Raw genomic sequence first — 26,695 nt, 5'->3', positions numbered from 1 at the left:
CCAGAGGTCCACCCATGGAGGTGGGAGACTCTTATCTCCCCGTGAAACCATGTCTGTTTCGGCAAGGGTCAGTGCACTGGCCTCCTTGCTTGCTGGTGTTATCAGCTTCTTGCTTCTTAACATAAAGGCTGTGTGGTCTGTAGAAATTGTCTGGACACATATTGATACATGAACAGAGAGATAATGCTGGAAGATTCCATTGATGAAGCATTAGGACACATCTTTAAGCTAAGGAGCATATGGACTTCAAGCACGCTAAGGAGCTTGGAAAATACCTGTATTTTCTCACTTGTTTCACAGGTGTGAACACAAGACCCTGAGGTTTTCTGTGCCACATCATACATTTCTAGTATATGTGGGTGCCATGTGGCACAATATTTCCTATTAAATGGTTCCTAAATAGTGGTAAGGACAGACTGGGAGATGTGCAGTATTGTTTAGAGGGGGAGTGAAGCCAGATTTTGTGGGAATATGTGGAGATTTTGCCATTTGCTTCAGCACTGCCGGGACTTGACTTTGCCAGCCTCTTGCAAAGAATTAGGGACTCACTCTGCAATTAATAGTGCTTATAACAGCGTCACTAGTTATGATCCCTATAGGTACAGGGAGAGAGCTTATGCCTCATACTGCACACCTCTGATTTCTAGCTGTGTGATCCCTGTTAATTATCCCTGGAACTGTAAAATAGCACCCCAGCCAGTGCTGGCATGCACTGTTCTGCATGCTGGACATGCACCGGAAAGCCTGGGCCCATAATAGGTGGCAAGTGGCTTCAGAGCACAGGCGCTCTTGATGGGTGAAGGACCAAACAAGCAAAGAAAAGACCAGCACAGGTCTGTAATCACAGATAAGTGGGCAAAGTGTCAAAGAAATACTCTACTGGAGATGGTCGCTGCTTGAACCTCTGGGAATGAATATCCTGCCAGCACATGAAGCAGAGGCAAATCTCTCTGCCACCCTGATAAACTACAGCAGCTGTACCCATCACCACTGAGTGCTGGCAGCCATGCAGGGAAAGCTGGCTGGTACAGTCAGAGAGGTCAGATAGTGCTCTCTGCCTAAATAGCCTTGCATGCTTGTGCAGAGAAGGTTGCTATGTATAAGGCAGATTCCTCTCCAAGATGTGTCTGTGTTTCACAGCAATGCTACTGACTGCTACAGAGGGTATTCCCCAGACATAGTTGTCCTGATAAGAGGAATCCTAAGAGGATTCCAGGGATCTAACGATACGTGGGTCTACAAATAGACCCCATGCTCCTGGGGCTGTTCTGCATCCTGGGGTCAGGTGGGAAAGAACCAGTGGTGCTAGAGAACCAATATGGATGTGGTCAGTCAGTGGCTGCTGTTTATGTGTCCTCTCGTATCCCCAGTGTCCCAGGGCAAGTGGCACCTAGAGAAGGGCTCTGACTGACCCCTTGTGCTTTCCACTGGGCTCTGAACTGAAGCCTCTCCGCATGTCATCTGTCACACGAAGCAGGAGAAATCTTGGACTTTCCCAAAGAGCAGGTGCAAAGCACTCGATACTTTTTAGTCTGCAAGTCTGGCTGGGTTCAGTGATCTTGTATTATCATCACCTCTGTGGAGGCCAACCACCTTACCTGCAGTTTAATTTAAGACTGTGCTCAGTGCCACAGCACCCTCCTCAGCCCTCTGTCCACTGGCTGGGTGGCTGGGTAATTTGCTTCTCTCTGTGCCTCACTTTAAGAGGGGATACAAGAGGGGACTCACCCCAGACCCAGTGAGCACAATCACTTTACCATAAAGAGAATTATCAGAGTGCTCTTTGTGTATCCTCCCTTTGATAAATGCCATACATGTGCACTGAAAAACCAGAGGTAACTGTCTGGCTATGCAGATGTAGTGCAGTTTCCAATTAAAAGTGCCTCTGATGGCATGGGCAGCAATCCTTCAGTCAGAGCACAGGACAATGGAACATTCATTGTATACAGCCTAAATGGATGGAGGTACTGGGCAAGGCTGTATTCACCATTCCTTGCTACACACATTTAAAAAACTTGCAGTTTTCCCATAGAAAAATTACTTTGAAAATAAAGATGTTGTTAATTACACATTTATTCAATGTTTCTGTCTCTTCCCCAAAGTGCTGCCTCTTACACTGCCTGCTGCATGGCTGTGCTCCAAGTTCTCCTCAGTGAGAATGTTTTTAATCAGAGGTTACTCAGTCAACACATGAGTGAAGTGACTGTGGCCCATATATACCCAGGGATAAGGCAGAGACTATCAGGACTCCTTCCTACTTTGCTGCCCACTGTTTAACCTGAACATCGATCTTCCATGGCTGCAGGATTATGGTCTATGCAGGCACAATGACTGGACCGGAGGGTTCATTATCACTGAAGTCTTTATGAATTCTGGGAGATACTCCTGCACTGTCACAAAAGACAGAGCAGCCAGAAGATGACAGTGTTTTGCTAGAAGGAGATCATTGCTTGCCCAGGATCAGGGCTGCACTGGGAACAATTGCAGGAACTCCTTAGGAATGTGCCTGGTGGAAGAAGCGTGACCCTCAGCCATGTCCCATGATGTGACATGGAGAGTGACCATCTCTATCCTTGCATGGACCTCAGCCAAGCTCCTCCATCCCAGTGCTCCAGCTGCCCTCAGGATAGTAAGACACGGCAGACCTGGCCTCAACAATGCAAGTAGCTGGACAACATGGGTGCTGGTGTTCCTCTGTCACAGGATCGACACTGAAGCCCTGTCCTCTGGGAAACCTCACCAGATCTGCCTTCCTTTCTTGCTGCTGCTCAGTTATGATTCATACACCCATAGCACAATGTCCACTCCTGGGCAGATGATAAAACTTTGTCATGAAGCTGTCAAACGTCACCAAAGATGATTTTTAGTATTAACATAGGTGTGTTTTAATCCTGTCCCAAAAGCGGGCTGCTAGAATTTCTCATTTTAAATGGCAGAAATGAGCAACAGGACTGTTTGCTCTTATAAAATTAGGATTATAGTTTCCATCAGCCCTGACTGTAAATCCAGCAACCAATTGAATGGCACCACTGTGCGGTCAGGGATAACTTTCCACACGGGTTAGTATTCTCCATGGGCACTGCCTCCCTCACATGGGGAAATCCTGTGGATAAGGTGGCACATAGATCTGCTGTAATTCTGATAAATTGGGGGCACATTAAGTTTTGGAAATCTTAAAAGTGGAATCTAAATCCTGGCTTTGTTCTTTAATTTCCTGACAGTGTTCAGAGAACTTGCAACTTTCTTTTAACCAAACTATGGCCTCCAACAGCCGGAAAGACAATTATGTCTGTAATTGATTAAGAAAGTAAAATTATGCTTCAAAGCAGACACACTGGGGACTTTTAACGTAGCTGCCGAGTGCTGGTGCGTGAGGAATGCTCCGCTGTGATAATACGACCGCTCTTTAATCTCCCTTAGACAACTCTCTCCCCTCAGTGACATCTTCTCTTGCTTCAATGGTTATCGCTGGCCTTGCAGAGAATGGCCCTGCAGATTACACCCGTGCTGCGTGTGCTCATCTCCCTCTTCAGCCACCACCTCTGTGCAGTGTCCCTGGGGGGAACTGCAGAGCAAAATCCAGAGTGGGGGTATCTCAGAGTGTTCAAATGTCTAAGTAATGGAAGCAAGTACAGAAGAATTTGCATGCAAAACCCAGGACATCTTCTCTTGTAATTGCTGATAATTTCTGATCTCGGTTAGACACAAAGTAAGACAAAGGTACCAAGACAGCTGCCAGGGGAAGTAACATTACCTTTACTCATCTAGAGCCAGGAGTAAATTAACAGGGACCACAAGGTATTAGTGCTGTAAAGTGCCCTGAGAACATGCAATGAATGTGAGAAACAAGATGAAGTGAGAAACAAGATGAAGTGAGCCTTTCCATGAGCATGGGGAGCCAAGACTCTGACTTCGGCATCCTGCCTCCTGTGGGCACCCGGTAATGGCTGACTTGCTAGGGAGGGACAAGCTCATGCTGCTGTTTGCCAACGACTTCGGTAAAACTTTGGATATGTTAAAGTCTGAAATGGCTGAACGGCTACAAATGACCCATAGAGGCCAACGGCAATGAGCAGCCCCCCGGCAGCCCCTGCGTGCCAGCTACAGGGCTAGCACTGCATCATGCTGAACTGGGGCTGCTGGGCCGTGCTGGGGGCACTGGGCTGATCTGCCTGTAGCCACGTGAAGCACTGGAATAAACTGGAAATGCGTGGAACAGGGAGCGGTGTCCATGGAAGTACTAGTCTGAATGGGGGACAGTCGGTTGACAAACGGCAGTGCTGGGCAGGGGGGGTGTGAGGTGCTGGGCTGATCTGGGGGCACTGGGCTGTACTGGGGACGGGGCTGCGGGGCGCTGGACTGATCGAGGCTGTGAGACGCCGGGGCTCAGCCCGCAGCCGGGAAGCCCCACGCCTCCGTCCCCGCTCCGCCCGCCGGCACCCGGCCGCCTTTCCCGGGGGCTGGTGGCAGCGGAAGCGGAAGCCAGCGGCGCCGGGCGGCCTTCCTGCGGGCCGGGCCGGGCCGGCCGGGTAGTGCTGTACCGCGGTGCGCCGGCATGGGCGAGAGCACCAGCCCCATCAGCGTTATCCTGGTGAGCTCAGGCAGCCGCGGCAACAAGCTGCTCTTCCGCTTCCCCTTCCAGCGCGGCGCCGAGCACCCTGCCGCACAAGCCAGTAAGTGCGCTGCTCCGGGGGGCCGGCCCGGCCTGGCCCGGGGAGTGCGGGAGCCTCCGCCGGGGGCCCGCTGCAGCCCGTGGGGGCCTGCACACCCCCCCCACCCCGCAGCACTACGGGGCTGGTAAACCTCACAGTCCCACACACACCTCTCACCCACCCCTCACAGCCTCCACACACCCCTCTCACCCCACATACCCCTCGCACTCCCCTCACAAGCACCTTGTCTAACACCCCCATGCCTCATACCCCCCAGGTGCCCTGGCACCCCCACAAGCACACACCTCACACTGCACTTTAACTGAACCACGTTAGTGCTGGGTGTTATGGAACCAGTGCTTGGTGGTTGTTTTCCTGGATGAGCAGGAGCTGTAAGGCAAGGTGGAGGCAGGGGGAGAAGTGAGGGTCTTGGTGTGTGGCCTAAAGGTGTGGAAGTGATGAGGCCGTTTGCCTTGGATCGCTTGCTAACTGACATACATCATGAGAGGTTTGGCACCCCTCTAGGTTGTGAGTCACTTTCTACCAGGAGAGAATCGTCTTTAAACCATTACTTGTTTTTATAGGTAAAATCTGCCATGATGTCTTTCTCTTTTGGCTGGCTGCTTCCCTTCCACCCCACTTCTGCTTTTTTGCTGGTAAAGGGTTTTGATACCTGTGACTGCAGGAGAGGCTTCTGGAGCATTATGGTTGTGAAACCTGAGCAATAATGAGGGAAGTGCATCAGGCAAAATTCTGTTTTCCACTCTAAAACTGCAAAGGGCTACCTGGCACTTGAGAGAAAAGTTGTGTGAATATTACATTTTCTACTCTTTATGCCCTGAAGATGAAAGCCTCTTTCTCCTGTTGTTTTATGTGTTTCTGAATGAGAACAGAAAAAACAAGATCAGGTACTTCTACCTAAAAATGCAGAGGCTTTCTGCTTTTAATACGACCTTTTTTTAGATCTGCCTTGTTGATAGTTTTAAAAGGGCACAGATCGGTATTTTCTTGACACACACTTTAAGGAAATTGTTCCCAGAAAAAGTTGTCTGTTCTTTGCTTCAGATAAACCAAGGAGTCGATACGCTGTGAATGGCTCTGGTGACACCACAGAAGATCCCGATGGGGACTCCAGGTAGGGGGAAACATTTCTCCTTGCCCAGGATTTTGAAACAGAGGAGACATGGCCCCTGGCTCCGTTGCCTCCTGATTCAGTAGGCAGATTTTCTCAGACTGTATAGATGACGGTCTGCCAGAAAATGCTTTAATGCGAAGTTATGAGCAGATGAGTACTTAGTAATGAGGAATGTCTCATGAGGAAATGCTGCTGAATCTGTTGTTTCCTGGGAAAGGTATAGGTCAGGTATTTCATGGCCACTGGAAAGGCAATGTTATTTTTTCAAAACTAGGAGTATTAATCCTTTGGCAAAATTCCACTTTTCTTTACCTGCATACCTCTTTACTGGATGTATTATTCAGTCGCCTCAAATTCTTCCCTAGCTCATGTAGTTGTCATATAGAGTTGCTATACACTAATGAATAACTAATTTCGTTTCCCCAGATAAAGCTGCTTTTGTGTCTGTGGAGTGAAATAGTAGCTAAAAAGAAAAGTGAGACTTAAAAGAGTTTTTTCCATTACAGGGAATCAGCGGGTAACAGACACATGGGAAATAGGCAGTGTCCAGCATGCATATACATACAAATGGACTCTGTAATTAGTTTTTGTAGAAAAATTGAGATCTGCTGCATGGTTCTCAATTTGTCACTATTGGATATGACACAAATCTGGAAAATAAAAAGGGGTTTTTGGTCTGTTGGCCCATAGTTCAGTAGCAGATATTTTTTTTTTGGTGATATATGTTTAAATCTCCAATATTAGTAAAATGGGCCAGTTCCTCTGTGCTCTCCTATAACAGTGAAACTGAGGTATTCATCACTTGTGTTCCCCCCAGGAAATCTAGATTCTAACCTCACAACATGTAGACATGTTCTTAACTCTGTGACTGAGAATGGCTTACCTGAAATTAAAACCACCCATAACAGTAAACTTCAGCAATTCATATGTTTTTCCAGGACTGGGATATTACCAAAAAGCATTTTGCTTTAACCTGTATCTCTTGCCTCTTCTGGCATCTTTGAAACCTTCAGATACTGCCTTCTGTTGTGTCTCTGGTGAGTCCAGTTCGGTACAGGGCACAGCTCCAGTGGGAGCAAGCCCTGGCTTTGTAAGTTTGGTAATTGGTGAATGGCACTGTGCTGTGTGCTAAGGACAGCAGCTAGCACACACATTAGGAGGACTCAGTGCAGTGCTGGTTATCTCAGGGATTTTGTTGGTTGCTGTTCAAAACCCTGGCTCTAGTATTTCCCTATGTGTAGATTAGGATGGTGTTGGAACAGAACCAGCTTCTGTCTAATACTGATTCTTGTTGCCTCTGCCATTTCCGCAGGTTGGAAGAAGCTCTTAATGTGGAGCTGTGATGGCTGAATGTTGGCTATGGTGCTGAATTAGTGTGATGCAATATGTGGCTACTATAGTGATTTAAGAAAAGCTTTTATGATTTCAAATTATGGTAAGATGAGAAAACTGCTAGTATTTTCCTGAAACTGGTTTTAAGTAGGTCGAATGTGCTCGCATATAACCCACATTAAGAAAAGATTTAGGCTATTTCATTGTAGTGGTGTCCAGAACTCTGGACTTGAAAGTTAGCGTTTAATCTCCTGGTCAGGTATTTGTTAAGCTTTTAGTGTGTAAAAGGGATCTCTCAGCTGAGCTCACTAAACACAAGTCTTAAAGTTCTGAAGTGCTGAATGAAACATATTAAGACAGAAATCCCCTCTGCAGTGATGGTATTCGGAAAAGAGAAGTTGTCACTTGCACAGTTTCATATATAGCAATACATACAAATTCATGCTTACTCTTACTAAGGTCAGTGTTTATAAGCCTCACATCTTCTTAGATGAAATGGAGCTGTTTGCCAACACCAGTCTATTAGTAGGAAGTACCTTAAATTATCTCCCATGGATCTGTCTATAGCTGCCATGCAGATGAAGGGGAAGTAGAAGAAAAGGAGCATTTATGTTGCTCTGAAAATGCTGGTTCTGTTAGAGGCTAGATACTGAGGTCCAGCACACTGCTTGTGCTGCTTACATGGCTGGGCATCTGTATTCAGAAGTTCAAACTGTGTTTCTTTATTGAAAAGCTTTTTCCCAGTATCAGTGTAATCAGTGTTGTAAGTACACTGCATCCCATACAACTGATGTAGCAGTTAAATGTATCCTTCTCTTCAGTGACAGCAGCTTGTGGAAGAAACCACTGATGGCTGTTTATATGCTGGTGCTGTTAATTTATATTAGACAAGAGGAGGTTTGTTGGCAGAGTTAGTATCTTTCCCTGGACTTTTGTGCTGGAAGAAGGGCCTGTGTGCCTAAAACTTCTGTTTGTACCTGAACTGTACCTAATTCTGATTGTAGCCTAAAACTTCTGGTTTAGGTACACAGGCTCTTCTTCCAGCACAAAGCAAAAAGGGATTTTCAGAAGTGTATACAACAGATTGCTCAGACTCGATTTGTATCAGACTGGTTTAGGAGTAACAGAATTTGGTACCTTGGAGTAGAAGAGATTTTAAAGGGAGAGTGGAGGCAGAAAAGTGCAGATGTCTTGGAGATGGTGCGATGCGTGTGATTTGTAAACTAGGAACAGAAGGAGTTTACTTTTCATATGCTGTAAAACCAGTATTGTCATTGAGCCCATGGGGGTTTTTTCCCTTACCAGTGTTCTGAATCTTCACTCCTGGGCTCCTGGTCAGAATGTGTTCTGTGGTTTCCTGTTGAGACCAGGCATAGTGACTGGTTTAGTGAGAGCCATTCACCCAGTGGCACCTCTGTCTCTGTGAATTTGTTCTTCCACAGTGCAGTGGTGCAGTGGTTCTCTTCCTGAAGCACTCGGTTTAGTATGAACTGAGAGTTTTCACCAGCATGAAGTCCAGTCTGTTTTCTGGTGGTGGTGATTTTTCTGATTGGAGTTGCCCTTGATGAAAGTAAATTATCAAATGGTTTCATACTGTTTCTGGAAGGCTTCTTTAAAGAAGAGGTGGCAAAAAGATTCCTTTTAATCACTGCATTACAGTAGCATCTGTGGATGGTTTTGGTGACACAAATTGAGTCTTTGGAGTGGGCAGACTTCTAGGTGGGGTTGATAGTGTACAAGTTTGATAATGTTGAGGGGTTGGGGTTTTCCTGTGTTCTCATGTTCCGTTGCAAAGGTTGATTCAGCTTTACCTTATTGCTACAATAGTTTTTAAGAGGGATGGATACATTCTTTTTTATACTGGATGGCTGTCTTTAATTTACTAGCAATTTAGCACTGATTGTAGTCTAAAAATAAGGTTCACTATGGCTTTTGCCCTATGCTATTGGAACCCAGATCGATTATTTTTGAGCGGCCCTTTCCTGGAGCTGTTGAGGTATATGTATTCCTTTATGGCCTCAGAAAGAACAAAATTAGATCAGTTTGGGTGCCTTAACTCCATTTCGGTATAGCATAATGATATGCGTAATTGGATTTCTTTTAGTCTTTAGACTCAAATTTCCTGGTCATTGTTAGGCTTTTTGTTTTTTATAGACAGCTGCAGGCTATTCACGACAGTCCTACCTCTATGTTACTGGTGTGTGTTTGCTTGTATTAATTTCTGCTTAATGGAGCTGCGAGTTTGAGTCTTCAGAGTATAGATTTTTCTTCCTTTAAAAGGAAGTCAAGCAGCAGAAGTAGTTGAGGTGTGTTGATGGTGGCTGTGCAACAAAAAGGTATTCAGAAGAATACCTCTAGGTTACTGGTGTGTATTTGCTTGTATTAATTTCTGTTTAATGGAGCTGTGAGTTTGAGTCTTAAGAATACAGATTTGTCTTCCTTTAAAAGGAAGTCAAGCAGCAGAAGTGGTTGAGGTGTGTTGATGGTGGCTGTGCAACAAAAAGGTATTCGGAAGAATTTGTCACTGTCAAAACAAATTGCCTATCAGTTGTCTCTGTTGGCTTCTACTCAGCCTTTAATCATTTACTGTCTTCAGAAACATTCTTCTGTTTTTGAGTGCTTTACCAGTAATACATACCCCTCACAGTTCATGGAGAAGACTGCCTGTGTCTCCTTCCTCCTCCCAAAAAACCATGAGGCAAATACCCTTTAGAAGCCATAAGATAATGCTTGGTTGAATTGGTTTGAGATGGGTTTTGTAGTTTTTCTGAAAGTGGTATAGTCAGCAAGCAAAAATTCTAATGAGGATGCACGTATAGCAACATATGTTAGACCAGACTTGGCATTTTTTAGTAGCCTAACTGACTAACCGAAAGAGGTTTAGCAAGTGCGTCAGCATTGATGTCATTAATTGGCCAAATGCTTCTGTTATAACAAACCCCAAGTTACTGACAAACAAGGAGTTGAATGTCCCTTTCTAACAAACAGTAGTTCTCCTGTGATAGCATTTCTGTATCCTCTGTCCCTCTTTCACTGGACTCCAGTGTTCTTCCTTGTGTGTGTTCTGAAAGGCTTCCTTTCTGTAAGCCTGTGCTTTTCCATTTGTCCATCCATGCCTTTAAACACCCTTCCTGTAATATCACTCTCTTTGTATAGTCTGTCATTTAGGATTGCTCTAGGTTCTCTTTTCAACATGACCAGTAGAAATCTGCTGTGTTTTGAATTGAATGTTAAGGTTTTCATTTTGCATCCTCTTTCTAATGTGGACAGTATAAAGTTTTATCAGATTAATTTTTTAGTATATTTGGGAAATTTATTTCAGGAAACAAGTCCTGTTTTTCCTTGGTGTTTGAGGAAAAAAAAAGGGGGTTGACTTGACGTGAAAATAGGTGTTTGTTTCTCTGATACAAAAGTGAGTACAGCTGTTAACAGAGCCTTGCTCTGTGTGCCTGTTGTAAAGAGCCTTTTCAGGTTGTTTGCCTTGAAAACTTTTTCAGCCTGTTCTTCCTAAGTTTCTGCTTATTGCCTGGGATAGGCAGAGAGTTGGAGAATGATTTCATGCTTGTGCTGTGAGTCTGGCCAGGCTTGTACCTATTGTTTAGATCCCTGGGGGAATAAGCAGCACCTCTGTGTGCAAGGCCCATTGTAGAATCCTGGCTGTGCATGCAACAGTAAATGTTTGGTGTCCTCTTTTTCTGGGTCTTGTGGGTATGGGAGCACTAGAACCAATTGTGAAGAGCTATGGGTCATTTGGGGCTGCACAGGATGTTCCTTTGGTGAAAACGCTAGTAATAGTCTAGAAAAGAAACTGAAGTTTAGAATCTGCTCTGAATCAGACTGCAACCTCTTCTATCTTTTCTTAAGGTAAGCATGAAATAAAATATATCATGTAAATACAGCTCCATAAATGCAGTGTATTGTGGAACCACATTACAGCAGCTGGTGTTAGTGAGAAGATGAAAATGCCTTGGCCTGTTTCTCCGTGTTGTCAATCTAAGCCTGCAGTATGTACCTGGAATTCACCCACCATTAACTTTTGACTCTTTGCAATAGTTGTGTTTCCTTTACAGGAGTTTAACCCTTAATACTTCATCCTAGTTTTTAATATTATCTCTTTTTTTTTTCTTTGTATTTTGTGTACTTGCCTCGTTTATTTTCTTTTGTTGTATTTTGTTTTGTGTTTATGGCCATGTTCCCATTTCAGAGACCAATGTCCTCTAACTGATGAGCAATTGGTTTCGGGGTAAGACCAAACGTTCTAAACAATCACCTTTGTCTAGAATGGCTTTCTTTTCTCACCATCCTTATAATTGTGCTTTGTTTCTGGTTTCTGTTTTACACCAAATGATGAGATAATTACATGCTAAATCACAATGTGTGTAGAAAATGTACTGCTAAAGGTTTATGCCAGGATAATTACAAAAGTCCTACTAACATTTCCGTGCTTCCTGTAGGGTATCCAGGATGGGTGTGGTACTGTCCCTTCTGTGAACTGAGAAAGGTTGTGGTCCTCTGAGAATGCAACAAGTATAGCCTTGGCATTGTAGTTATTCCAACAAGGAGCCCTAAAACAAATTGCTGTATGATGAGCAATGACTTAAAAGTACAGATCAGTGAGTAAACTATTTCATCTCACAGTAATGACAGAGAACTCTTCAGAGACCTGGTTTTGAGCAGCTGTGCTGGTTGATTGTTCTTGGTGCCCTACTACGTTTAACTGGATGACTGCACTGAACTCCCTTTTTGGATGTGTGGAGGAAAAAGCACTTATCTCTACCCAGGGCCCCAGAAGTATTAAGCAGCATCTCTAGTCCCTGCTTAACCTAAGATGTTCACCTACATATTTGGCTCCCATTCCAAAGTACTTCAAAGAAGAATTCTTTACAAAAACCTTGTACAATTCCTGTGGTATATAAAAAGTTATTAACCATTCTTGGGGGGGGGAAGTGAATTTGTACTTGAGGTGCTTTTCCCCCTCCATTTCCATGTGCTGAAGCAATTGTTTCAGCTGGGTTTCCAGAGGAGATGCTATGCTGGTCACAGCAGTTGATCTGCACTAGTGTGGTTTGTATTGTAGTGTGAGATTGTCTGCTGTTGCTGCTATATTGAGCTCATGAGAGGAGTGGTAGGATATTTGGGGCAAATTAAAGCTTTTGTTTCTTGTGTTTAGTTTCTGCCTGCTGAATTGCTTTTTACAGGAGAGATTTGCTTCCCTCTGGAAATCACAATGTTCAGAGTAATCTCATAAAAGGAGAAGGGACTGTTGCTGCCCAACTGTGAAATCTAATCTGCTTCTAACAAACTCTTGGGCTCTGATAAGTCAGTATTTTTAGGTTATCTAATATACCCCAGAGATTAGAAAATCAGTATCAAAATATTTAAAGTAAAAGTGTCCTTTTCTAAGATGAGTAATTGAAATGATGGGAATAGTGTATCTGCTGTCCCTCAATCTCCCTATCATCCTGAGGCCTAAGAAATGTATAAACTAGGAAGAACACTGGGGGAGAAAACCCTTAAACCAGCAAACCCAATAAATTCAGGCAAGGAGAATGGGGCTGGAGTCCAGGTCACTCTTGGGAGAGTCTGTGGTGATACCAGGTGTCTGTACCCATCAGGCAGCATCTGTGTAACCCATCACAGGATTATCTATCCTGAGCGTGTCATCTGGCTGCAGTTACAGTACTCTCCCAGAAACAGAAGTCTGTGCTAGCGAGAAGATACTGAGGACCTTACAAAATCTACCTTTTCACCTCTTCCTCCCCTCAGAGCCACCTACAAGGTAGGGCAGACAGAGGGTTGTTAGTGTCCTGAACTCTCCTTGGGAACTCCTGAACTATTAATTCAGCATCACATCTATCTGTTAAAAGATATGCTAGTGTACCTTCTTGTAAAAGACGAATCTTAACAGTGCTGAAAGTCATTATGATGATCAGTTTTCCAGCTCCCAAGGTATCCTTTGCCAAGGCCGGGGAGGGAAGAGTAACTAATTTCTCACCAACAAGCAGGCAATTTCTAGTTTACCCTCTTTCTGCCTTCACGCCTAAAAACATATGCTCGTTTTGAATCCATTGCTATTACAGTCTTCCTGGCTCTGTGATGAGCCTATTAATGAACACAGCTGAACCTGGCAAAAAGGGGGGGAAAACTCACTGCTGTCATGGTGACTCTTTTCCCTATTTTGAATGTGATCTCCAGAGACCATCAGTCCAGGTCCTATTTGAGGATGCTTTGCCCTTTCTTCATGAACTCCATGTGTTATGCAGCCCAGTGTGGTGGCTGAAAAGCATAGGCTCAGTGATCTCAGGAGTCTCTGGTTAGTCTCCCTGTCTCTCTGCTTGCCCTGAGCTGTGTATGGAGCAGTGGTCAGGGATTTGGAAGTTTCTACGCAGCTGCTCTTTCCATAGCCAAATGTAAGCTATGTGCTGTGGTCAGGATGACTTGTTTGAACAAACACTGGGGCTCTGACAGTTTGTAAAGCCCCCGTGTTGTCCTTCATCTTCAGCATATATAGGTTTCATAAAAGAAATGCCCCCTGGGTCATATGCAGATGGATACACACAGAAGACCTGGCTATGTGCGTTTGTCTCAATTTCTGTAGTACTCCATAACTCAGATGAACCAGAAAAATGGTACATTAATTCCTTTTCTGGGCATCGAGGGCTCGCTTGTGGCTAGGAGATAAGGTGAGTGCAGCACACACCCATGCCTGCCCTTTTCTCTGAGTGGCAGATACTAGGTTATCTGGGATACCTGCCTGGTGGAGGGGGATGGTCTGACAGAGACACATGTCCCAGAATGTAAATAAAGAAAATTAAATAAACATTTTTATTCGTAAAAAACTGGTCTCATCAGAAACTGGTTTGAAATTGATTTGGTTAAATGGGAGCCTCCGAGAAATCAGATGAGGAAAGAACTTGCTCATATCAAACCTTGCAGTGCTCCTATTCTACAAGTTCCCTCCAGCAGCAAGCTGAGGTCCTCCTCCCTGTGGATTTGAGCTCCACCATCTTGGGGGCACCCTGAAGAAAACAAGTGTTTGTAGAGACCAGGCCAATGTTGCAAGGCCGTCAGGAAGAGCAGTTGCAGAATTCCTCCCTCGTCACATTGGATTCTTGTTTTGCAGCAGTAGCTGTCTTTTACAGGGCAGACTACTGTACTTGCATTCGTGTCTCGTAGCTACTTGATTTCTCACCACCAATCCAGAGCAATCCAGCAACACCATGGCTGGTGCTGAGAAGGGCCTGCCCTGTCATGAATTTGTCTCAGTTTGGTTTATCAAATGAGAAAGCCCAGGTGAGGCCAGGCAACTCTCAGAAGGATGTCAGTGGTCTGTTGACCACAGTCTGAGATCTGTTGAGTAACTCACTGATAGAGCATAGGGAAAGGAAGGTCAAGTGTTGGTTATATGTTTCTTTGAATTGAATCAGCTTTTTCTTGCATTCCCCTCTGCCGTACTGGGTGGCTTGAAGATCTCTGTGCTTGAGTGACAGGCTGTGTCGATACGTAGTTGCTTAGTAAGTTCATTAACCTGCAGCTAAATCCAGGCAATGGCTAACTCGAGCTGTTTTTATATAGCGAACTACATCTAATCTTTCCAATGTATTTTGCTCAGCATGTAATTAAATAAGCATGACCCTGCAGCCTTTGTCGTGAATGCTTCCTGTTTCATAATTGTGATGATCTGAGAGGTGTAATTAAGGGGTTCTTAATTTTACATAATTGGTGGTGCTCCAGGTACAACAATTAAACACAACTTTCAATACTTCAGAACCTCATGAGTTAAATATATCTCTATTTGGAGGAATATTCTGGTGGTATGCTTTTTGAAAATTGTAATAACTTCTGTTTCTGCTCTTCAAGGTTTTCGGATGTTATCCTGGCAACGATTTTGGCTACTAAGTCAGATATGTGTGGCAAAAAGTTTGAACTGAAGATTGATAATGTTCGCTTTGTTGGTCATCCGACATTGCTTCAGCATGCCTTGGGGCAGGTATAGTACGAGGTCCACTCTGGGGACCTGCCTTCTTTACAAACTGCACAGCTTAGGAAACAGAATTCAGAATGTGTGTTTTGGGTTTTGATCCTGTTTTTACTTCCTGATGAGCAAAGCTGTCTTCTGCTTCCAGATAAATACGGTGAGTGGCAGACTGAGGGAGCTGTGTCAGTGATTCGCAGAGGCCCCTTTCTGGTTACTCTAGAAAAGTAGTGTGGGTAAAGAGAAGTAATACTAAGCAGTCCAGCTCAAAAAGCTGTTTCTCATTATATTAAGTTATTGCAAGTTAGCTTTTTAACACCTCTAATTAGTATGGCAGTTTAAAAAACCTAAAACCTTCACAAAGTCTAGAAGCCTCATTAGCCTTATTTGGCTTTTAACTCTTACTGGTGCTGAAGGTCATTCACAAGGCTTGCTTAGAACAGGCAGGAAGTTGAAAGAGGTCTAAAATCTTCTTGTGGACAAAGTCACAAGATAGACTGTAAGAATGAAGTGGGCTTTGGTAATTTCTGAATTTAACTCTGATTTCTCTCGCACTGAACTGCTTTGGTCTCATTTTTCATCACATTTACTAAGTCACTCATTTTTTCAGGAAAAAAATCTGCTTGCCAATTTTATCATTCTCTCTATAATTAGAGATGGAAACAGATTGTTGGCATCTGCTGCTTGATATTTAGAGGACCAGACTGCTTTAATCCAAGTGAGGAGCTGGCTCCAAACATCAAAAGATGCTCGTGTTCCACTTTCGAAACTCAGTCTGGGGTCTACCAGAAATGTGATGTAGGGTCACCAAGATTCAGTCCTCAAATGTTTAAGCTGTTGGAAGAGAGAATTCAGGCGTCCCCAAGCTGTGCAACTACATTACCAGCCCCAGTCAAAGCAAGTGATGAACCAGGCGCAGGGTTTGTACGGGTCCCCCAGGCAGGAGCAAAAAGGAGACAGGACCAGAGAATGGGCTGGAGGACAAGACTGCAATGTTCTTAACCAGAGGTCCATCCAGGAGACAAGCTAGCTATGACAATGTAGGTTGAAGGCCCATCCTACAGGCCCTGGGCTGAGCCTAAATGGGGCTCCAGGGACGAGCCAGGGGGACCCAACTGAGGTGGGTCAGGGCCATTAAAACTGTTGGTGCCCTTGTTGGTGCATGGCGTGTTGTCTCACAGTATCCAATTCCTTTATTTTGTTCATCTTGTCTGAAAGGCACAACTTCCTAAATGTGCTGTAAATGAGATTAAAAACTTGTATTTGCATTTCTTCACCACACATACGTTCTCTCTACTTCCCAGTCAGTTTTATCCTATTTGCATGAAATGTCTCTTCATTTCCAGTATGTCCAAATAAAAATGTATCAGGGAAAATGAACGAAGTTATAAAGTGCTTTAAACACTTTGCTCCTCCTTGTAGGATCTTTTTGGGTGTGTCTTATCACCCCAGTAGGCACACCAGAAGTTTCTAGTGTCTAGAAACTTCTAGACGTGGCAGCCATCTCTGCTAGTTCATTTGAGTCTAAATCTGGGACCCTTTTGCAGTTAGGAGGAAGCTAGATGGAGCTTCTTTCCCATAAAGCAAAGGCAGTGACTGGGGAGATCTGACAATCTCTGGTTTGGGTTTCTCCAGGGTTCTTCCTATAGTAAATTAATCCATAGGACAGCTCAGCAAATTCTTACTCAGATGAGATTCAGGAGTTACAAGAACACAAGTAGTTAATCCTGTGTGCCGGACTACCTTTTATGTAGGAATATTCTGAATTCTTCAAATTCCTTCAGCATTTTCTCTTCCAGCTTAGTCATTTCTTCTTTTTTTCTGGACAAGAGGTGATATGAAATCTGGCCTGCATTCTGATTGATAGTAATGGTGCCAGTTTCTTTGATTTTAAGGAGGGAACAGAATCAATCCCTACATTTGGAAATGCTTTTGAGTCTTTATTAAAGTTCATGAGACATCCTGGAACCTGTAAGTCCAGACAAGTAAACACAGTAAATTGGCTTTACTACCCTCCTGTCATGGCCTTTTTGATAGGACTTCACTTATACTTAAAAAAAAAAAAAACCACCAAAATTTTGTTGCTGCTTTTAGTTTCTCTAATTTTTAAGACTGCTGAGTGAAAGCACTCAGATTTTGAAGCTTACTGCTGAGCAGTTTGTTGCTGATGCTTGGGACCTGTCAGGAAGGGTGGATGCAGCTCTGCTTTTGCCAGCATCCCTGCATTTGCTCTGTCTCAGATGCTGCATTAGCAACACATGCTCATGTGTTGGGTAGAGACCCAGTATTTGGTTGCCTGAGTGTTTGGCCCCATAGGTTACAGCTGATTTCACATGCGATTGGATGAGTGTTCAGCAGGGAACTTCGGGGGCCGCAGAAGTGTCCTCCGGATTTTGTGCTCCATCTTTGTGGTGACACTTGCTTGATTCAGAGTTGTTTGTCTGAATGCACAAGCTCAACTTGCATGTGATGGCTTCCACTGTTCCTCCTCACCAGAAAGTCTGTACCTGCATCAGGGCTGAAACTCTCTTCTGCAGAAAGAATAGGGGGTGCTGTAGGATGTGTTTGAAATCCTGCAGGAAGGGAAAAACAAACCTCATATTTTAGTACTGCACTTCTAGAGTGTATTTTTTTGTCTGATAAAAGCAACAGTTTGAAACATGACTCAGTCCAAATGGGGAATTGAAATGTAGGGTCCCTAAAGATGCTAAAATGCAGTAGTACAGACACTTATTAAGACTGCTGTATTCCATGTTCATGACCAAAATGCTTTGGTTTAAGTCTTCACAGCTTCTCAAAAAAGGCAGTGTTGTAGAGTAACTGTGGCGCTTTAATTAAAAAAAAATAAAAATCATAGTTTCATTTTTTACATGTCAGATTTGATGGCATAATTCGATTTGTCTGCTCTCTTTTCTTAGTAAACTTGCTATTTGACTGAGTTAGGCTTCTTTCCCCCTTTGTTACTGGACCCAATTGACACTAGCCTGTGGGATTTATTGAAAAATATTTTTCAGGTATCCAAAACTGATCCCTCACCAAAGAGAGAGATGCCCACAATGATTCTCTTCAACGTGGTGTTTGCACTAAGGGTAAGGACTGTCTTCATTCCATCTGACAGCTGGATGTGATTTGGATGTGTAAGAGAATGCAGTAGATTCAGGTTCCAGTAATCTCTTGTAAAACATTTCATTGGATTTGGAATTTGAATTTGAAACAACAGACCTAAACAATGTAGAATATGGCACTGACAAGCTGGAAAGTTTTCCAGCCCAGTGGAAAACAAGTACTCTTCTGGACATTTTCTGGAGTGTTTGGTTTTATATATCCAGAGTGTAAAGACATGCAAGAAACCACTTTGCAAAATAGAGATGAACCCAGTTGTAAGTTCTGCATGTGTCTTGTCTTCCATTATTAATGAGCTGGTTATCTGCTGTGACTTTCTAGGCCCTGCAGTTAAGGTTTGACCAGCAGAGCTGTGGGAGAAGGCAGCCTGGGTCTGACCTGTGTGTCAGATGCCACACTCTGCACCTGACTGTTCTGCTCCTGCCCAGGACCAAATCCATACAGCTGCCCCTTGCTGAGGCCTTGTGACTCCATGCAGCTCGGATGCCGGCAATCAGCTGTGCTCCAGAAGCAGAGGCAGCAGGCAGTGTGGAGAGTGGCTCATGCTTGGCCAGCCTTAAGGGTCAGGTCCCCACCATGGCCTTGGTCAACCCAGGTTAGCTCAGAGCAGAGTCATTCAGAAGCCTGGACTGGCTCAGAACAGCACTGTTTTGAGCCCTTACTCATGCTGTATGTTACAAAGACATGTGCCTTTGTTCAGTGCCTGTAAGATTTTTGTTGTGGTTTTTTTTTCTTTTATAATGAAATAGACAGTATTTGAAAGCTGCTTCCTCTTAGCAATGAGATGTAGAGTGCCAGGGAGTAGCAGCTGTAGCATTCTAAATGAGAAGAAGGTAAAAGTAAAGAGGAAGTAGGTTATGATGCTCAGCAAGAACCTGGAGCAAATATATAGGTTTTGATAGGAATTTTTTTAGGCCTACTCTACTGACTAGATGTTGGTATCTGTGTTAAGGGATTCTGGCTGGGCTAATTAGGTGGTGTAAAACCCTAGAAATTTCGGGATGTTTGAGCATTACTTGAGTTTTGAGCTCTGGCTTTCCCTTTCCAGCCCACAGGTTGCATCTGTGGAGCTATCATTTTATCTTTATGGCATGTACACATATGAAGAAACATTTTAAAAAAAAAGAGGGACTTGAAATAGCTGTCTCTATGGAAATTACTGATTTTTGTTTGACTGGATATAATGTCAGGATTTTATATTTGTTTTCTTCCTTTTAGCACTAGTCCTTTTCTTACTGCTGGCTTTTCCGTGGCAGCTAATGCTGCCAGGACCACAGTCTGGGTGGCTTGAGCTCAGCCGAAGAGCAAAATTTCACACAAGACAATTATCCCAGCAGCCAGTCTGAACCAAGCAAGAAATTATAAGCTGGGTTCTGCTGGGGATCCAGAGTCCTTGCGCTTTGAGACATCCTTAAGTCAGGAAGTCCTGACAGGACTTGCCATACGGGAGTTGATTTTAGATTTCGCACATTACGAGACCTTAGCTTCAAGGAATTGTATTGTTTGGTGTATTGGTAAAGCGCCATGCTTTGGTTTTAGGTAAGTGTGTATAGATGTACACGTGAACACAAACATGGATGCACATGGAGTCATGTGGAAGCAGAAGTGTTGAAACCAATGCTCTTTCATTCACAGTATTACAAGAGCTTGCTGGAATGCAGTGAAGACTACACCTAGCCCACATTTTTCCACAATCTTATTTCTAGTGGTTTTCATGGGAAAACTTGTTTTTTTCTCATTTTGGCGCTGTGATGATTGTGATGTAATTGTGTCTGTAATGTGGCACCAAATCATTTGCCAAATGAGACATCTTTAGTTCATAGAGAGCTGTCAAGTTTGGGGAAAGTGCTGTGCAAGAAGCAAGTGGAAATTTTTTCCTAGAATGGTGTAGTGCACTGCAGAGGGTGGGTGGAGGCATTCTGAGATAAAGATGAGAGTCCATCTGCAGAGGGCAGACAGAGCAGGCAAAGTCCCAAATGCTGTAATCAGCACCGATCCTGCTGTGTTCGAGCTTCAGGGTTACCAACGTATCGTGACTCAGCAAGAACAGTGGAATCAAAAAATGATGAGTCATAGTTTGCTAGTTTACATGCCAAGTGTTCACTTGCTAGAAGTGTAAATTCCTTTAAATGTCTTAACAAACATTTAAAGCAGCTGCTTACTCAGACTGGAGCCACCAAGTCGTGTCATCCCCTCCCCCCCCTTGTTAGCTCTACTTACGTGATAGATTTTTCCTGCACTTTCATTCTGAGACATGCACAAATGCAGTGTTAAATGTAAGCCATATTTGTGAAATGTTTGGGAGTGTAAATCCAAATTCATCCCAGTTTGGGATCAAATTGTTGATCCTGTGCTGGTAATTCTCACATGGTTACTGCGTTGTCAAAATATAAGACAAACATCAGTATAGGAACATGGAGTGAATGGGCTGTGTTAAAGGCACTGCAGTCCTCACACTGGTGAATTTAACCTGAACATCATGACATTCTGCCTTTTCAAATAGCTTGACACTTTATTTTCTCACTGTGTGAAACTGAGTTCTTTGGTCTCTGCTAGCAGAGCTCATAAGGCCCATTAACAACTGGAAGAAATAACCACATAGGAGTTTCATACTATAGGTAGTGTTTGTTTGATGCACAGACAAGTGCAGAAATCCCAGAGTCTTCTCTTTACTTTTGGACATCTCTTTCTGCTTTGTTGCTGCTAGAGAAAATGCCTTGCTCCTATTGCCGAAGAGGCTGACTTTTGGTATCTACTGAAGATAATTATTTTCATAGAATCACAGAGTGTTTTGGGTTGGAAGGGACCTTAAAGACCACCTGGTTCCAACCCTCCCTGCCATAGGCAGGGGTCTCTTCCACTAGTCCACGTTGCTCAAAGCCCCATCCAGCCTGGCTTTTTGACTGCTTACCCATCACTGTAGTTCCATATATGTGATTGTGGCTGAATGACTGACCTGTTTCTTTTCTGTGTTGCCTGTAGGCCAATGCAGATCCATCTGTGATAAACTGCTTACACAATCTTTCCCGAAGAATCGCCATAGTCTTGCAGCACGAGGAGCGCCGCTGCCAATACCTGACCAGGGAGGCCAAACTGATCTTAGCTATTCAGGATGAAGTGTCTGCCATGTCAGAAAGTACGTGCTGAGCTTAGCTTTGTGCAGGAATGTGTTTGTCCAGGAGTACTTCTTCAGAAAAGTGCTGATTGTGCCTTCTTACTCCTTTTGTGGCTGGGATCAGTATGAACAAGTTTTGGTGCTCTTTAGCATTCTGACAGTTTTTGACCGCATTTTGCCTCATCCAAGATTGCTATCCCTATGCAGAGATGTCAGCTTTAGAAGTGAAGTAGGTTGTTCACTTGCCTTGCGAGCTCAGTTCAGCGCAGTCGCTGGAGAATGAATGGGCACTGAACCATCACATTTGGATCTGCGTGTCAGGCTGAGATGGAAGAACTCATATGCAGCCTGCTTCACCCAACCTAGAGCAAATTTCCCATGCTTTAATGCTGTGTGCTGCGTCACCAGGTTTCTTGTGTGAAAACTTTACTCTTACATGTTGTTACCATGGCTAGTAAACAGTTACAGAGCATCTTTATAGCCTGTACTTCAGAGCAATTTACTATAATAATATGGAGTATTTAAGGTGAACTCTGACAGTGATGCATCATCTTGCTGCAAGCATTAAAAAATAAAACATGCGTAAAACCAAAAACATTTAAAATCATCACTTGTCAAATTCACGGTTGCATGTGCTTAACTGAGTTGAGGTTTAGGAGAAGCTGGCAATAATTTACTATTATTTTAACATGTAACTTGAGTTATTGCAAAGATGACTGTAGATTAAACAAGGATGTAGATTGTAGATTAAATGGATTCTGTCCCTGAGGTACTGGGTGATACCTAGTGGGGGAAGAGGACATGCTCTTTCCTTTGAAATCAGTTCTTTGCTTTCTTGTTTTGAAACTTTCCACAGCCACAGAAGGGCCACAGTCACCTTTTCATCACATTCTACCCAAGTGCAAACTGGCCAGAGATCTCAAAGAGACATACGACAGGTAAGTGGGAATGCTGCTTCTTGTGAAATCTCTTTGTCTTGTTCCTTAGGATATTATCCGCCTCTTCATACTGTTGACTCACTGGGACTTGGGTTTTAGACCAGGAGGAGCAATGTGAAGTCTAGCTGTAAGGTGAAATGTTTGCAGAATTGCTACTGTAATCATTACCTTGGTCTCCCTTTGGATGTGTTTTGGTTCATAAAACAGACATCACCAACTTTCAAGAATTATTTTCTTCCTTAGCACAGAGGCACATAATGATAAGTGACTTGTGGCATTGGAAAGTGTCATAATATGAATACCATATCGCTGTAATGCTCTAAACCTGTGGCTAAGAGAAAAATGCTGCATCTAGCACTGATGGCAAGTCAGTGCCCTGGCTTCATTTGGTTACAGTGTGCATGTCTGGACAGTATTATTTGCATTAGGTGGTGAGAATTTCAGCAGAATGAGAAGTGTAACATGCTGTTTCTTGACTGGATTAAAAGTTCTGGCAGGGATTTCAAAGGAGCGTGGAGTTAGTGCTGAATTTCAGCAGGAGCTGGCACCAGCCTCCTCCAGTGTACTTCGGCTCTGACAGCTTGTCAGTGCTGACTCCTCATGCAGAGCAAACGCTTCCGTTCACAACATGCGCTTGCTGAAAGACCTTGACAAAGGAGCACAGAAGGTTTTAGTGGGGAGGAAGATCATGTGCCCTTTGATTAGGGTGTTTGTCAGGGCTTGGGAGAATTATGCTGGAGTTCCCTGACTGACTGTAGAGCACATTAGACAATATTAGACAAACCCTTTACCCTCCCTAGATTGTGGTTCCCTGTGTACAGAGGGTATAATCACAAGGCCCTATAAGGTAAGGCATTGAAAGCCTAAATAATTTAATGATTGCAATGCACATTATAAAATTTACAATAAGCTGTGCTTTGTTATGTTCAAGACCTGTGAATTTCAGCTTCTTTGGAAGGCATATTGTATATTGTCCCATACAACTCACATCAGACCTGTACTGAAGTTTAAATAAGACACTTTCTATGCAGCCTGTAATTCGAACATTAAACTTCACCTACTAGTTACTTTTTTTTGTTCCTCTAGGGCTGTGGATTTGTGCATGATTAGGCAAACCCTGATCTTGTTTCTGAACATTTTAGTGACACAGTGACATCTTGTGGCATTTAGCTGTCTCTGGAGGAGCATGGAGTGTGCTAATATGACCCTTCCTTGCCATAGACTAACCACAGAGAAACACACGTTGGTGCTGCCCCCAAGATGTAACAGAAGGCAGTGTCTCCCTCATTTAGGCATTGTGAGGGAGAGAAGCGGTGCCAGTTAAATTTTGACACGTTTGCATGAAATTGTCATAAGAAAATGTAAAAAAGAAGGTGTTGCTAAAGATATAAAATGGCTGTGCATTTTATTGGAAAGCTCTATTTGAAGAGCAGTTAACAGTGTTGTTGGCTGGCTGTTCTGCAGTATTTTTCCATTAATACTGTATGCAAGAGAAGAGAAAATACACTTAATTATACCAGCACCCAGCTCAGCTGAGAGGGGCTGCAGCACCTTGCCAGGCAGGCGTGGAATTAAAAGTGGTTTGTTTGGGGTTTTTTTTAAGGTAGAAGAAATGGTCTAGAAATAGGATTTTTTTTTTTATTCTGCAACTGCAAGATGAAGAATTCCTGTGTGGCAGCAGCTCCAGAGTAGAGTCTGTGTGGTCTTCTATGAAATGAGGATTAGTCACAAGTGACATGGGGTTGCAGAAAGAGCAAATAGACAAGATTGCACAGAACAAGACTCTCAGCTGTAAGTTAGCTTTACAGTCCCATTTGGGATTGTAAAGCCCCTGCTGTGATGAATATTGTACCCACTTTTGGGCACCACATTTCGAGAAGGATTAGAGAGTGTGGAGGAGTGTGAATGACCTAAGAGGAAAGATCGAAAGATTTGGTCTGTTTGTTTTAGAGGAGAAAAGGCTGCTGGGAACGGCAAGTCTTCAAATGCATGCAGTGACAATGTGCTGTTTTAAATTTACAGAGATTTCTGGCATAGCCTTTGGCATAAAGGAACAGCATAGTAAAATGGAGAGAGCACTTTGAATTGCAGATGGGAATGCAGCTCTCCATCTGAAATTTGCTCAAGCCAGCATTTCCTATTGTCTGCTGATTTCTGCGGTTCCAGTTGAAGGCTGCTTTATCTCCCTTGCTCCAAAGGTGCTGTCTAGCCCTTGTTTTCCTGTAGATGGTGCTGAGGTATTTCAGGCAAGACCCAACACGTCCCTTAGCGAGTTGGTTCGTACAAAACCGCGAGTGTGTGAATCAAAGTGGCCATTGTGTTTTGAATTAAATGCCTGTAATTTATAAGGCAAGAATCAATAACCAGGTCATCTTGACCATAAGCCTACTGCTGCTATACTAATGGAATATTCTCAAATTGACAGTTCAGGAGTAATCAGCATCTAAATCCTGGGACCTTTTTTGACTCTAGTGGAGAAAACTGGAATGTTTCTTTTGTATTAGTTCAGAAAATAGATTTGAGAGTCTTGTTATCGTGTCCCCAAACTTCAGCATTGGTATGGAACAAAAAGCATTGGCTTTAGAACCAAGAATGTCCAGTTGCCAGTACTTCCAGTGCTGACAAATTTACCAGTGTTAAAATGGGTGTCTCTTTTAAGCCAGCCTTCAGTTTAGGGACTTAAGACAGCTTTTACCAAGTTTTATCTGCAACTGTAGATAGTATGTTAGCTTGATACTAGATAACTGCCTGTCTGTTTTTAGCAAACTTCTCTTTTAGCTTTATAATTGGAATAAAAATGAAATTATGGGGAGGTTTTGGGGAGGATTGTTTATTTCTTCCTTCTAATACGCAAAGAGCCTTTATACATTTTTAGCTTAGTGGGATTTGAACTGACTGGTAGATCTAGCTTACCTCAGCAGCTCAGGGAGAACTGGAATACTTCTATGAGATTTAATGAATTATTAGTTGTGATTTGTGTGGCTGTACTGTAAAATATAAACCAACTACCGTTACTTGATCAAAGGATGGTCAGTGTCTTCTTTACAAGGAAACGTGAAATCATTTCAAAGCTTTACGTAGTCACAACTTATAGCAAAAATAAACTCCAGAGCTACAAGCTTACCACCACTAAACTAGAAAACATTATTAATTTCTGATAGAATAGACATAAAATGGTGTGTGTATATGTAAAATTTCATAAAATATGAGATGGGATTATCTTTGTTCTGCCAATAGTTATGAAAAGAATGTTGCAGTTTTGTGGGATACTGGCCAACTTTTGGGTTCCCATTTTGGTGCAGTGGCTCACAGTTGCTGCTCGGGGCAGAACAGAATAGAGCAAAAGAGCAGTGATAGTCCCCAGATTATTCCTCAGGTTCCTACAGCTTTGGAGGTGGTTTCTGTATATTCACTTCCCAGAATTAGTCCACAGTTCTGTGAGCCACAGTAAATATTTAACCATCACAGCATCCCCTGATAAGGAGCTCCATACCTTCACTAGTTTCTGTGTTTCTTTCTGTTTCTTTTGAACTTTGCTTCTTCTAGTATCATGAGATGTCTCGTAAGTCTTATGATACAGCTTTTTTCTATTGTCTTCTCACTGTCTCAATTTTAGACTATGATATCTCCATGTCCTTATCCCTCAGTATTGCTCCTCATGTATTATCTAACCAGAGATTTTTTAAATTTTAAGTGTTGAAACTAAGTTTGTCTGGGATAAGATGGAATGCCTTTGAGGGTTTAACAGCCAGTTAGAGTGTGTGGAGTGAAGCTATTTTTGCCCAGTTGCTCTCGAAGTCTGTGGGAAAAAGGAAAAATTGCAGCAGTGTCTCTGGATACCAGTTAACTGATGGAGCAGCGGGCATGTAAGGCCAAACAACCCTTATATAGGCCATAACTGCTCTGAAAAGAGCTTTTGGAATTACAGCAGATAATTTAGTGAAAATGTCAACTCAGTGAAAAAGCTCAGGGTGCAGGAACACTGCAGAAATCCCCATAAAATGTGAGAGTAGCTGGGAAAGGAGCAACGAACAGAAGACCCTTCTGTAAATTCCTGGTGTACCTACTGTACCTTTGTGCAATTGTAGGTTTCCTGTCAGGGGCTACTTAAACTGTATCCCTGAGGTTTGTGGTGTGCAATGCAGCCGATGCAGTCTTCTCACCTTCCCACAGTCCTGCATCTTTCTGGACATTTTGCTCCACAATTTGAGTTAGTTAAGAAGAATAAAGTAGAATAGAAGGTAGGTTACTCCCCAGTGTGACTTTGGAAACTTATTTTCTTGGTTTTCTCTTCTCTTGCTGGTTTTTGCCATTCTGCTTGTGCCTCTAAAAGAAGGTGGCTTCTGGGTCTTCTGGTCCCCAGCCAAAGCACTTGAGGCCAGCACATGGAGATTTGTGAGGCTCACAGTAAAAAGCTTGCTAAAC

The 26,695-nt window shown here is 43.3% G+C and overlaps 1 protein-coding gene across 4 annotated transcripts in view; it reads left to right on the top strand.

Annotated features, from left to right (window-relative positions):
• Positions 1–4,488: 4,488 nt before the first annotated feature.
• Positions 4,489–26,695, top strand: part of NPRL3 (NPR3 like, GATOR1 complex subunit) — a 44,165-nt gene continuing 21,958 nt past the window's right edge. The window contains exons 1-7 of one of the 4 annotated variants that reach the window (XM_065684020.1): positions 4,489–4,673; positions 5,718–5,787; positions 11,324–11,362; positions 14,980–15,109; positions 18,109–18,183; positions 21,200–21,353; positions 22,189–22,270. In XM_065684020.1, the coding sequence (XP_065540092.1) occupies positions 4,556–4,673; positions 5,718–5,787; positions 11,324–11,362; positions 14,980–15,109; positions 18,109–18,183; positions 21,200–21,353; positions 22,189–22,270 (668 nt within the window). In that variant the 5' untranslated portion in view covers positions 4,489–4,555. The remainder of the gene's footprint in view (positions 4,674–5,717; positions 5,788–11,323; positions 11,363–14,979; positions 15,110–18,108; positions 18,184–21,199; positions 21,354–22,188; positions 22,271–26,695) is intronic. The other 3 variants (XM_065684021.1, XM_065684022.1, XM_065684023.1) reach the window with 3 other exon arrangements.

Source organism: Lathamus discolor, chromosome 6, assembly GCF_037157495.1.
Source record: "Lathamus discolor isolate bLatDis1 chromosome 6, bLatDis1.hap1, whole genome shotgun sequence".
NCBI classification, from domain to species: domain Eukaryota; kingdom Metazoa; phylum Chordata; class Aves; order Psittaciformes; family Psittacidae; genus Lathamus; species Lathamus discolor.
The sequence above is the reverse complement of the archived record's forward strand: the minus strand, read 5'-3'. Positions and strand labels throughout refer to the sequence as shown.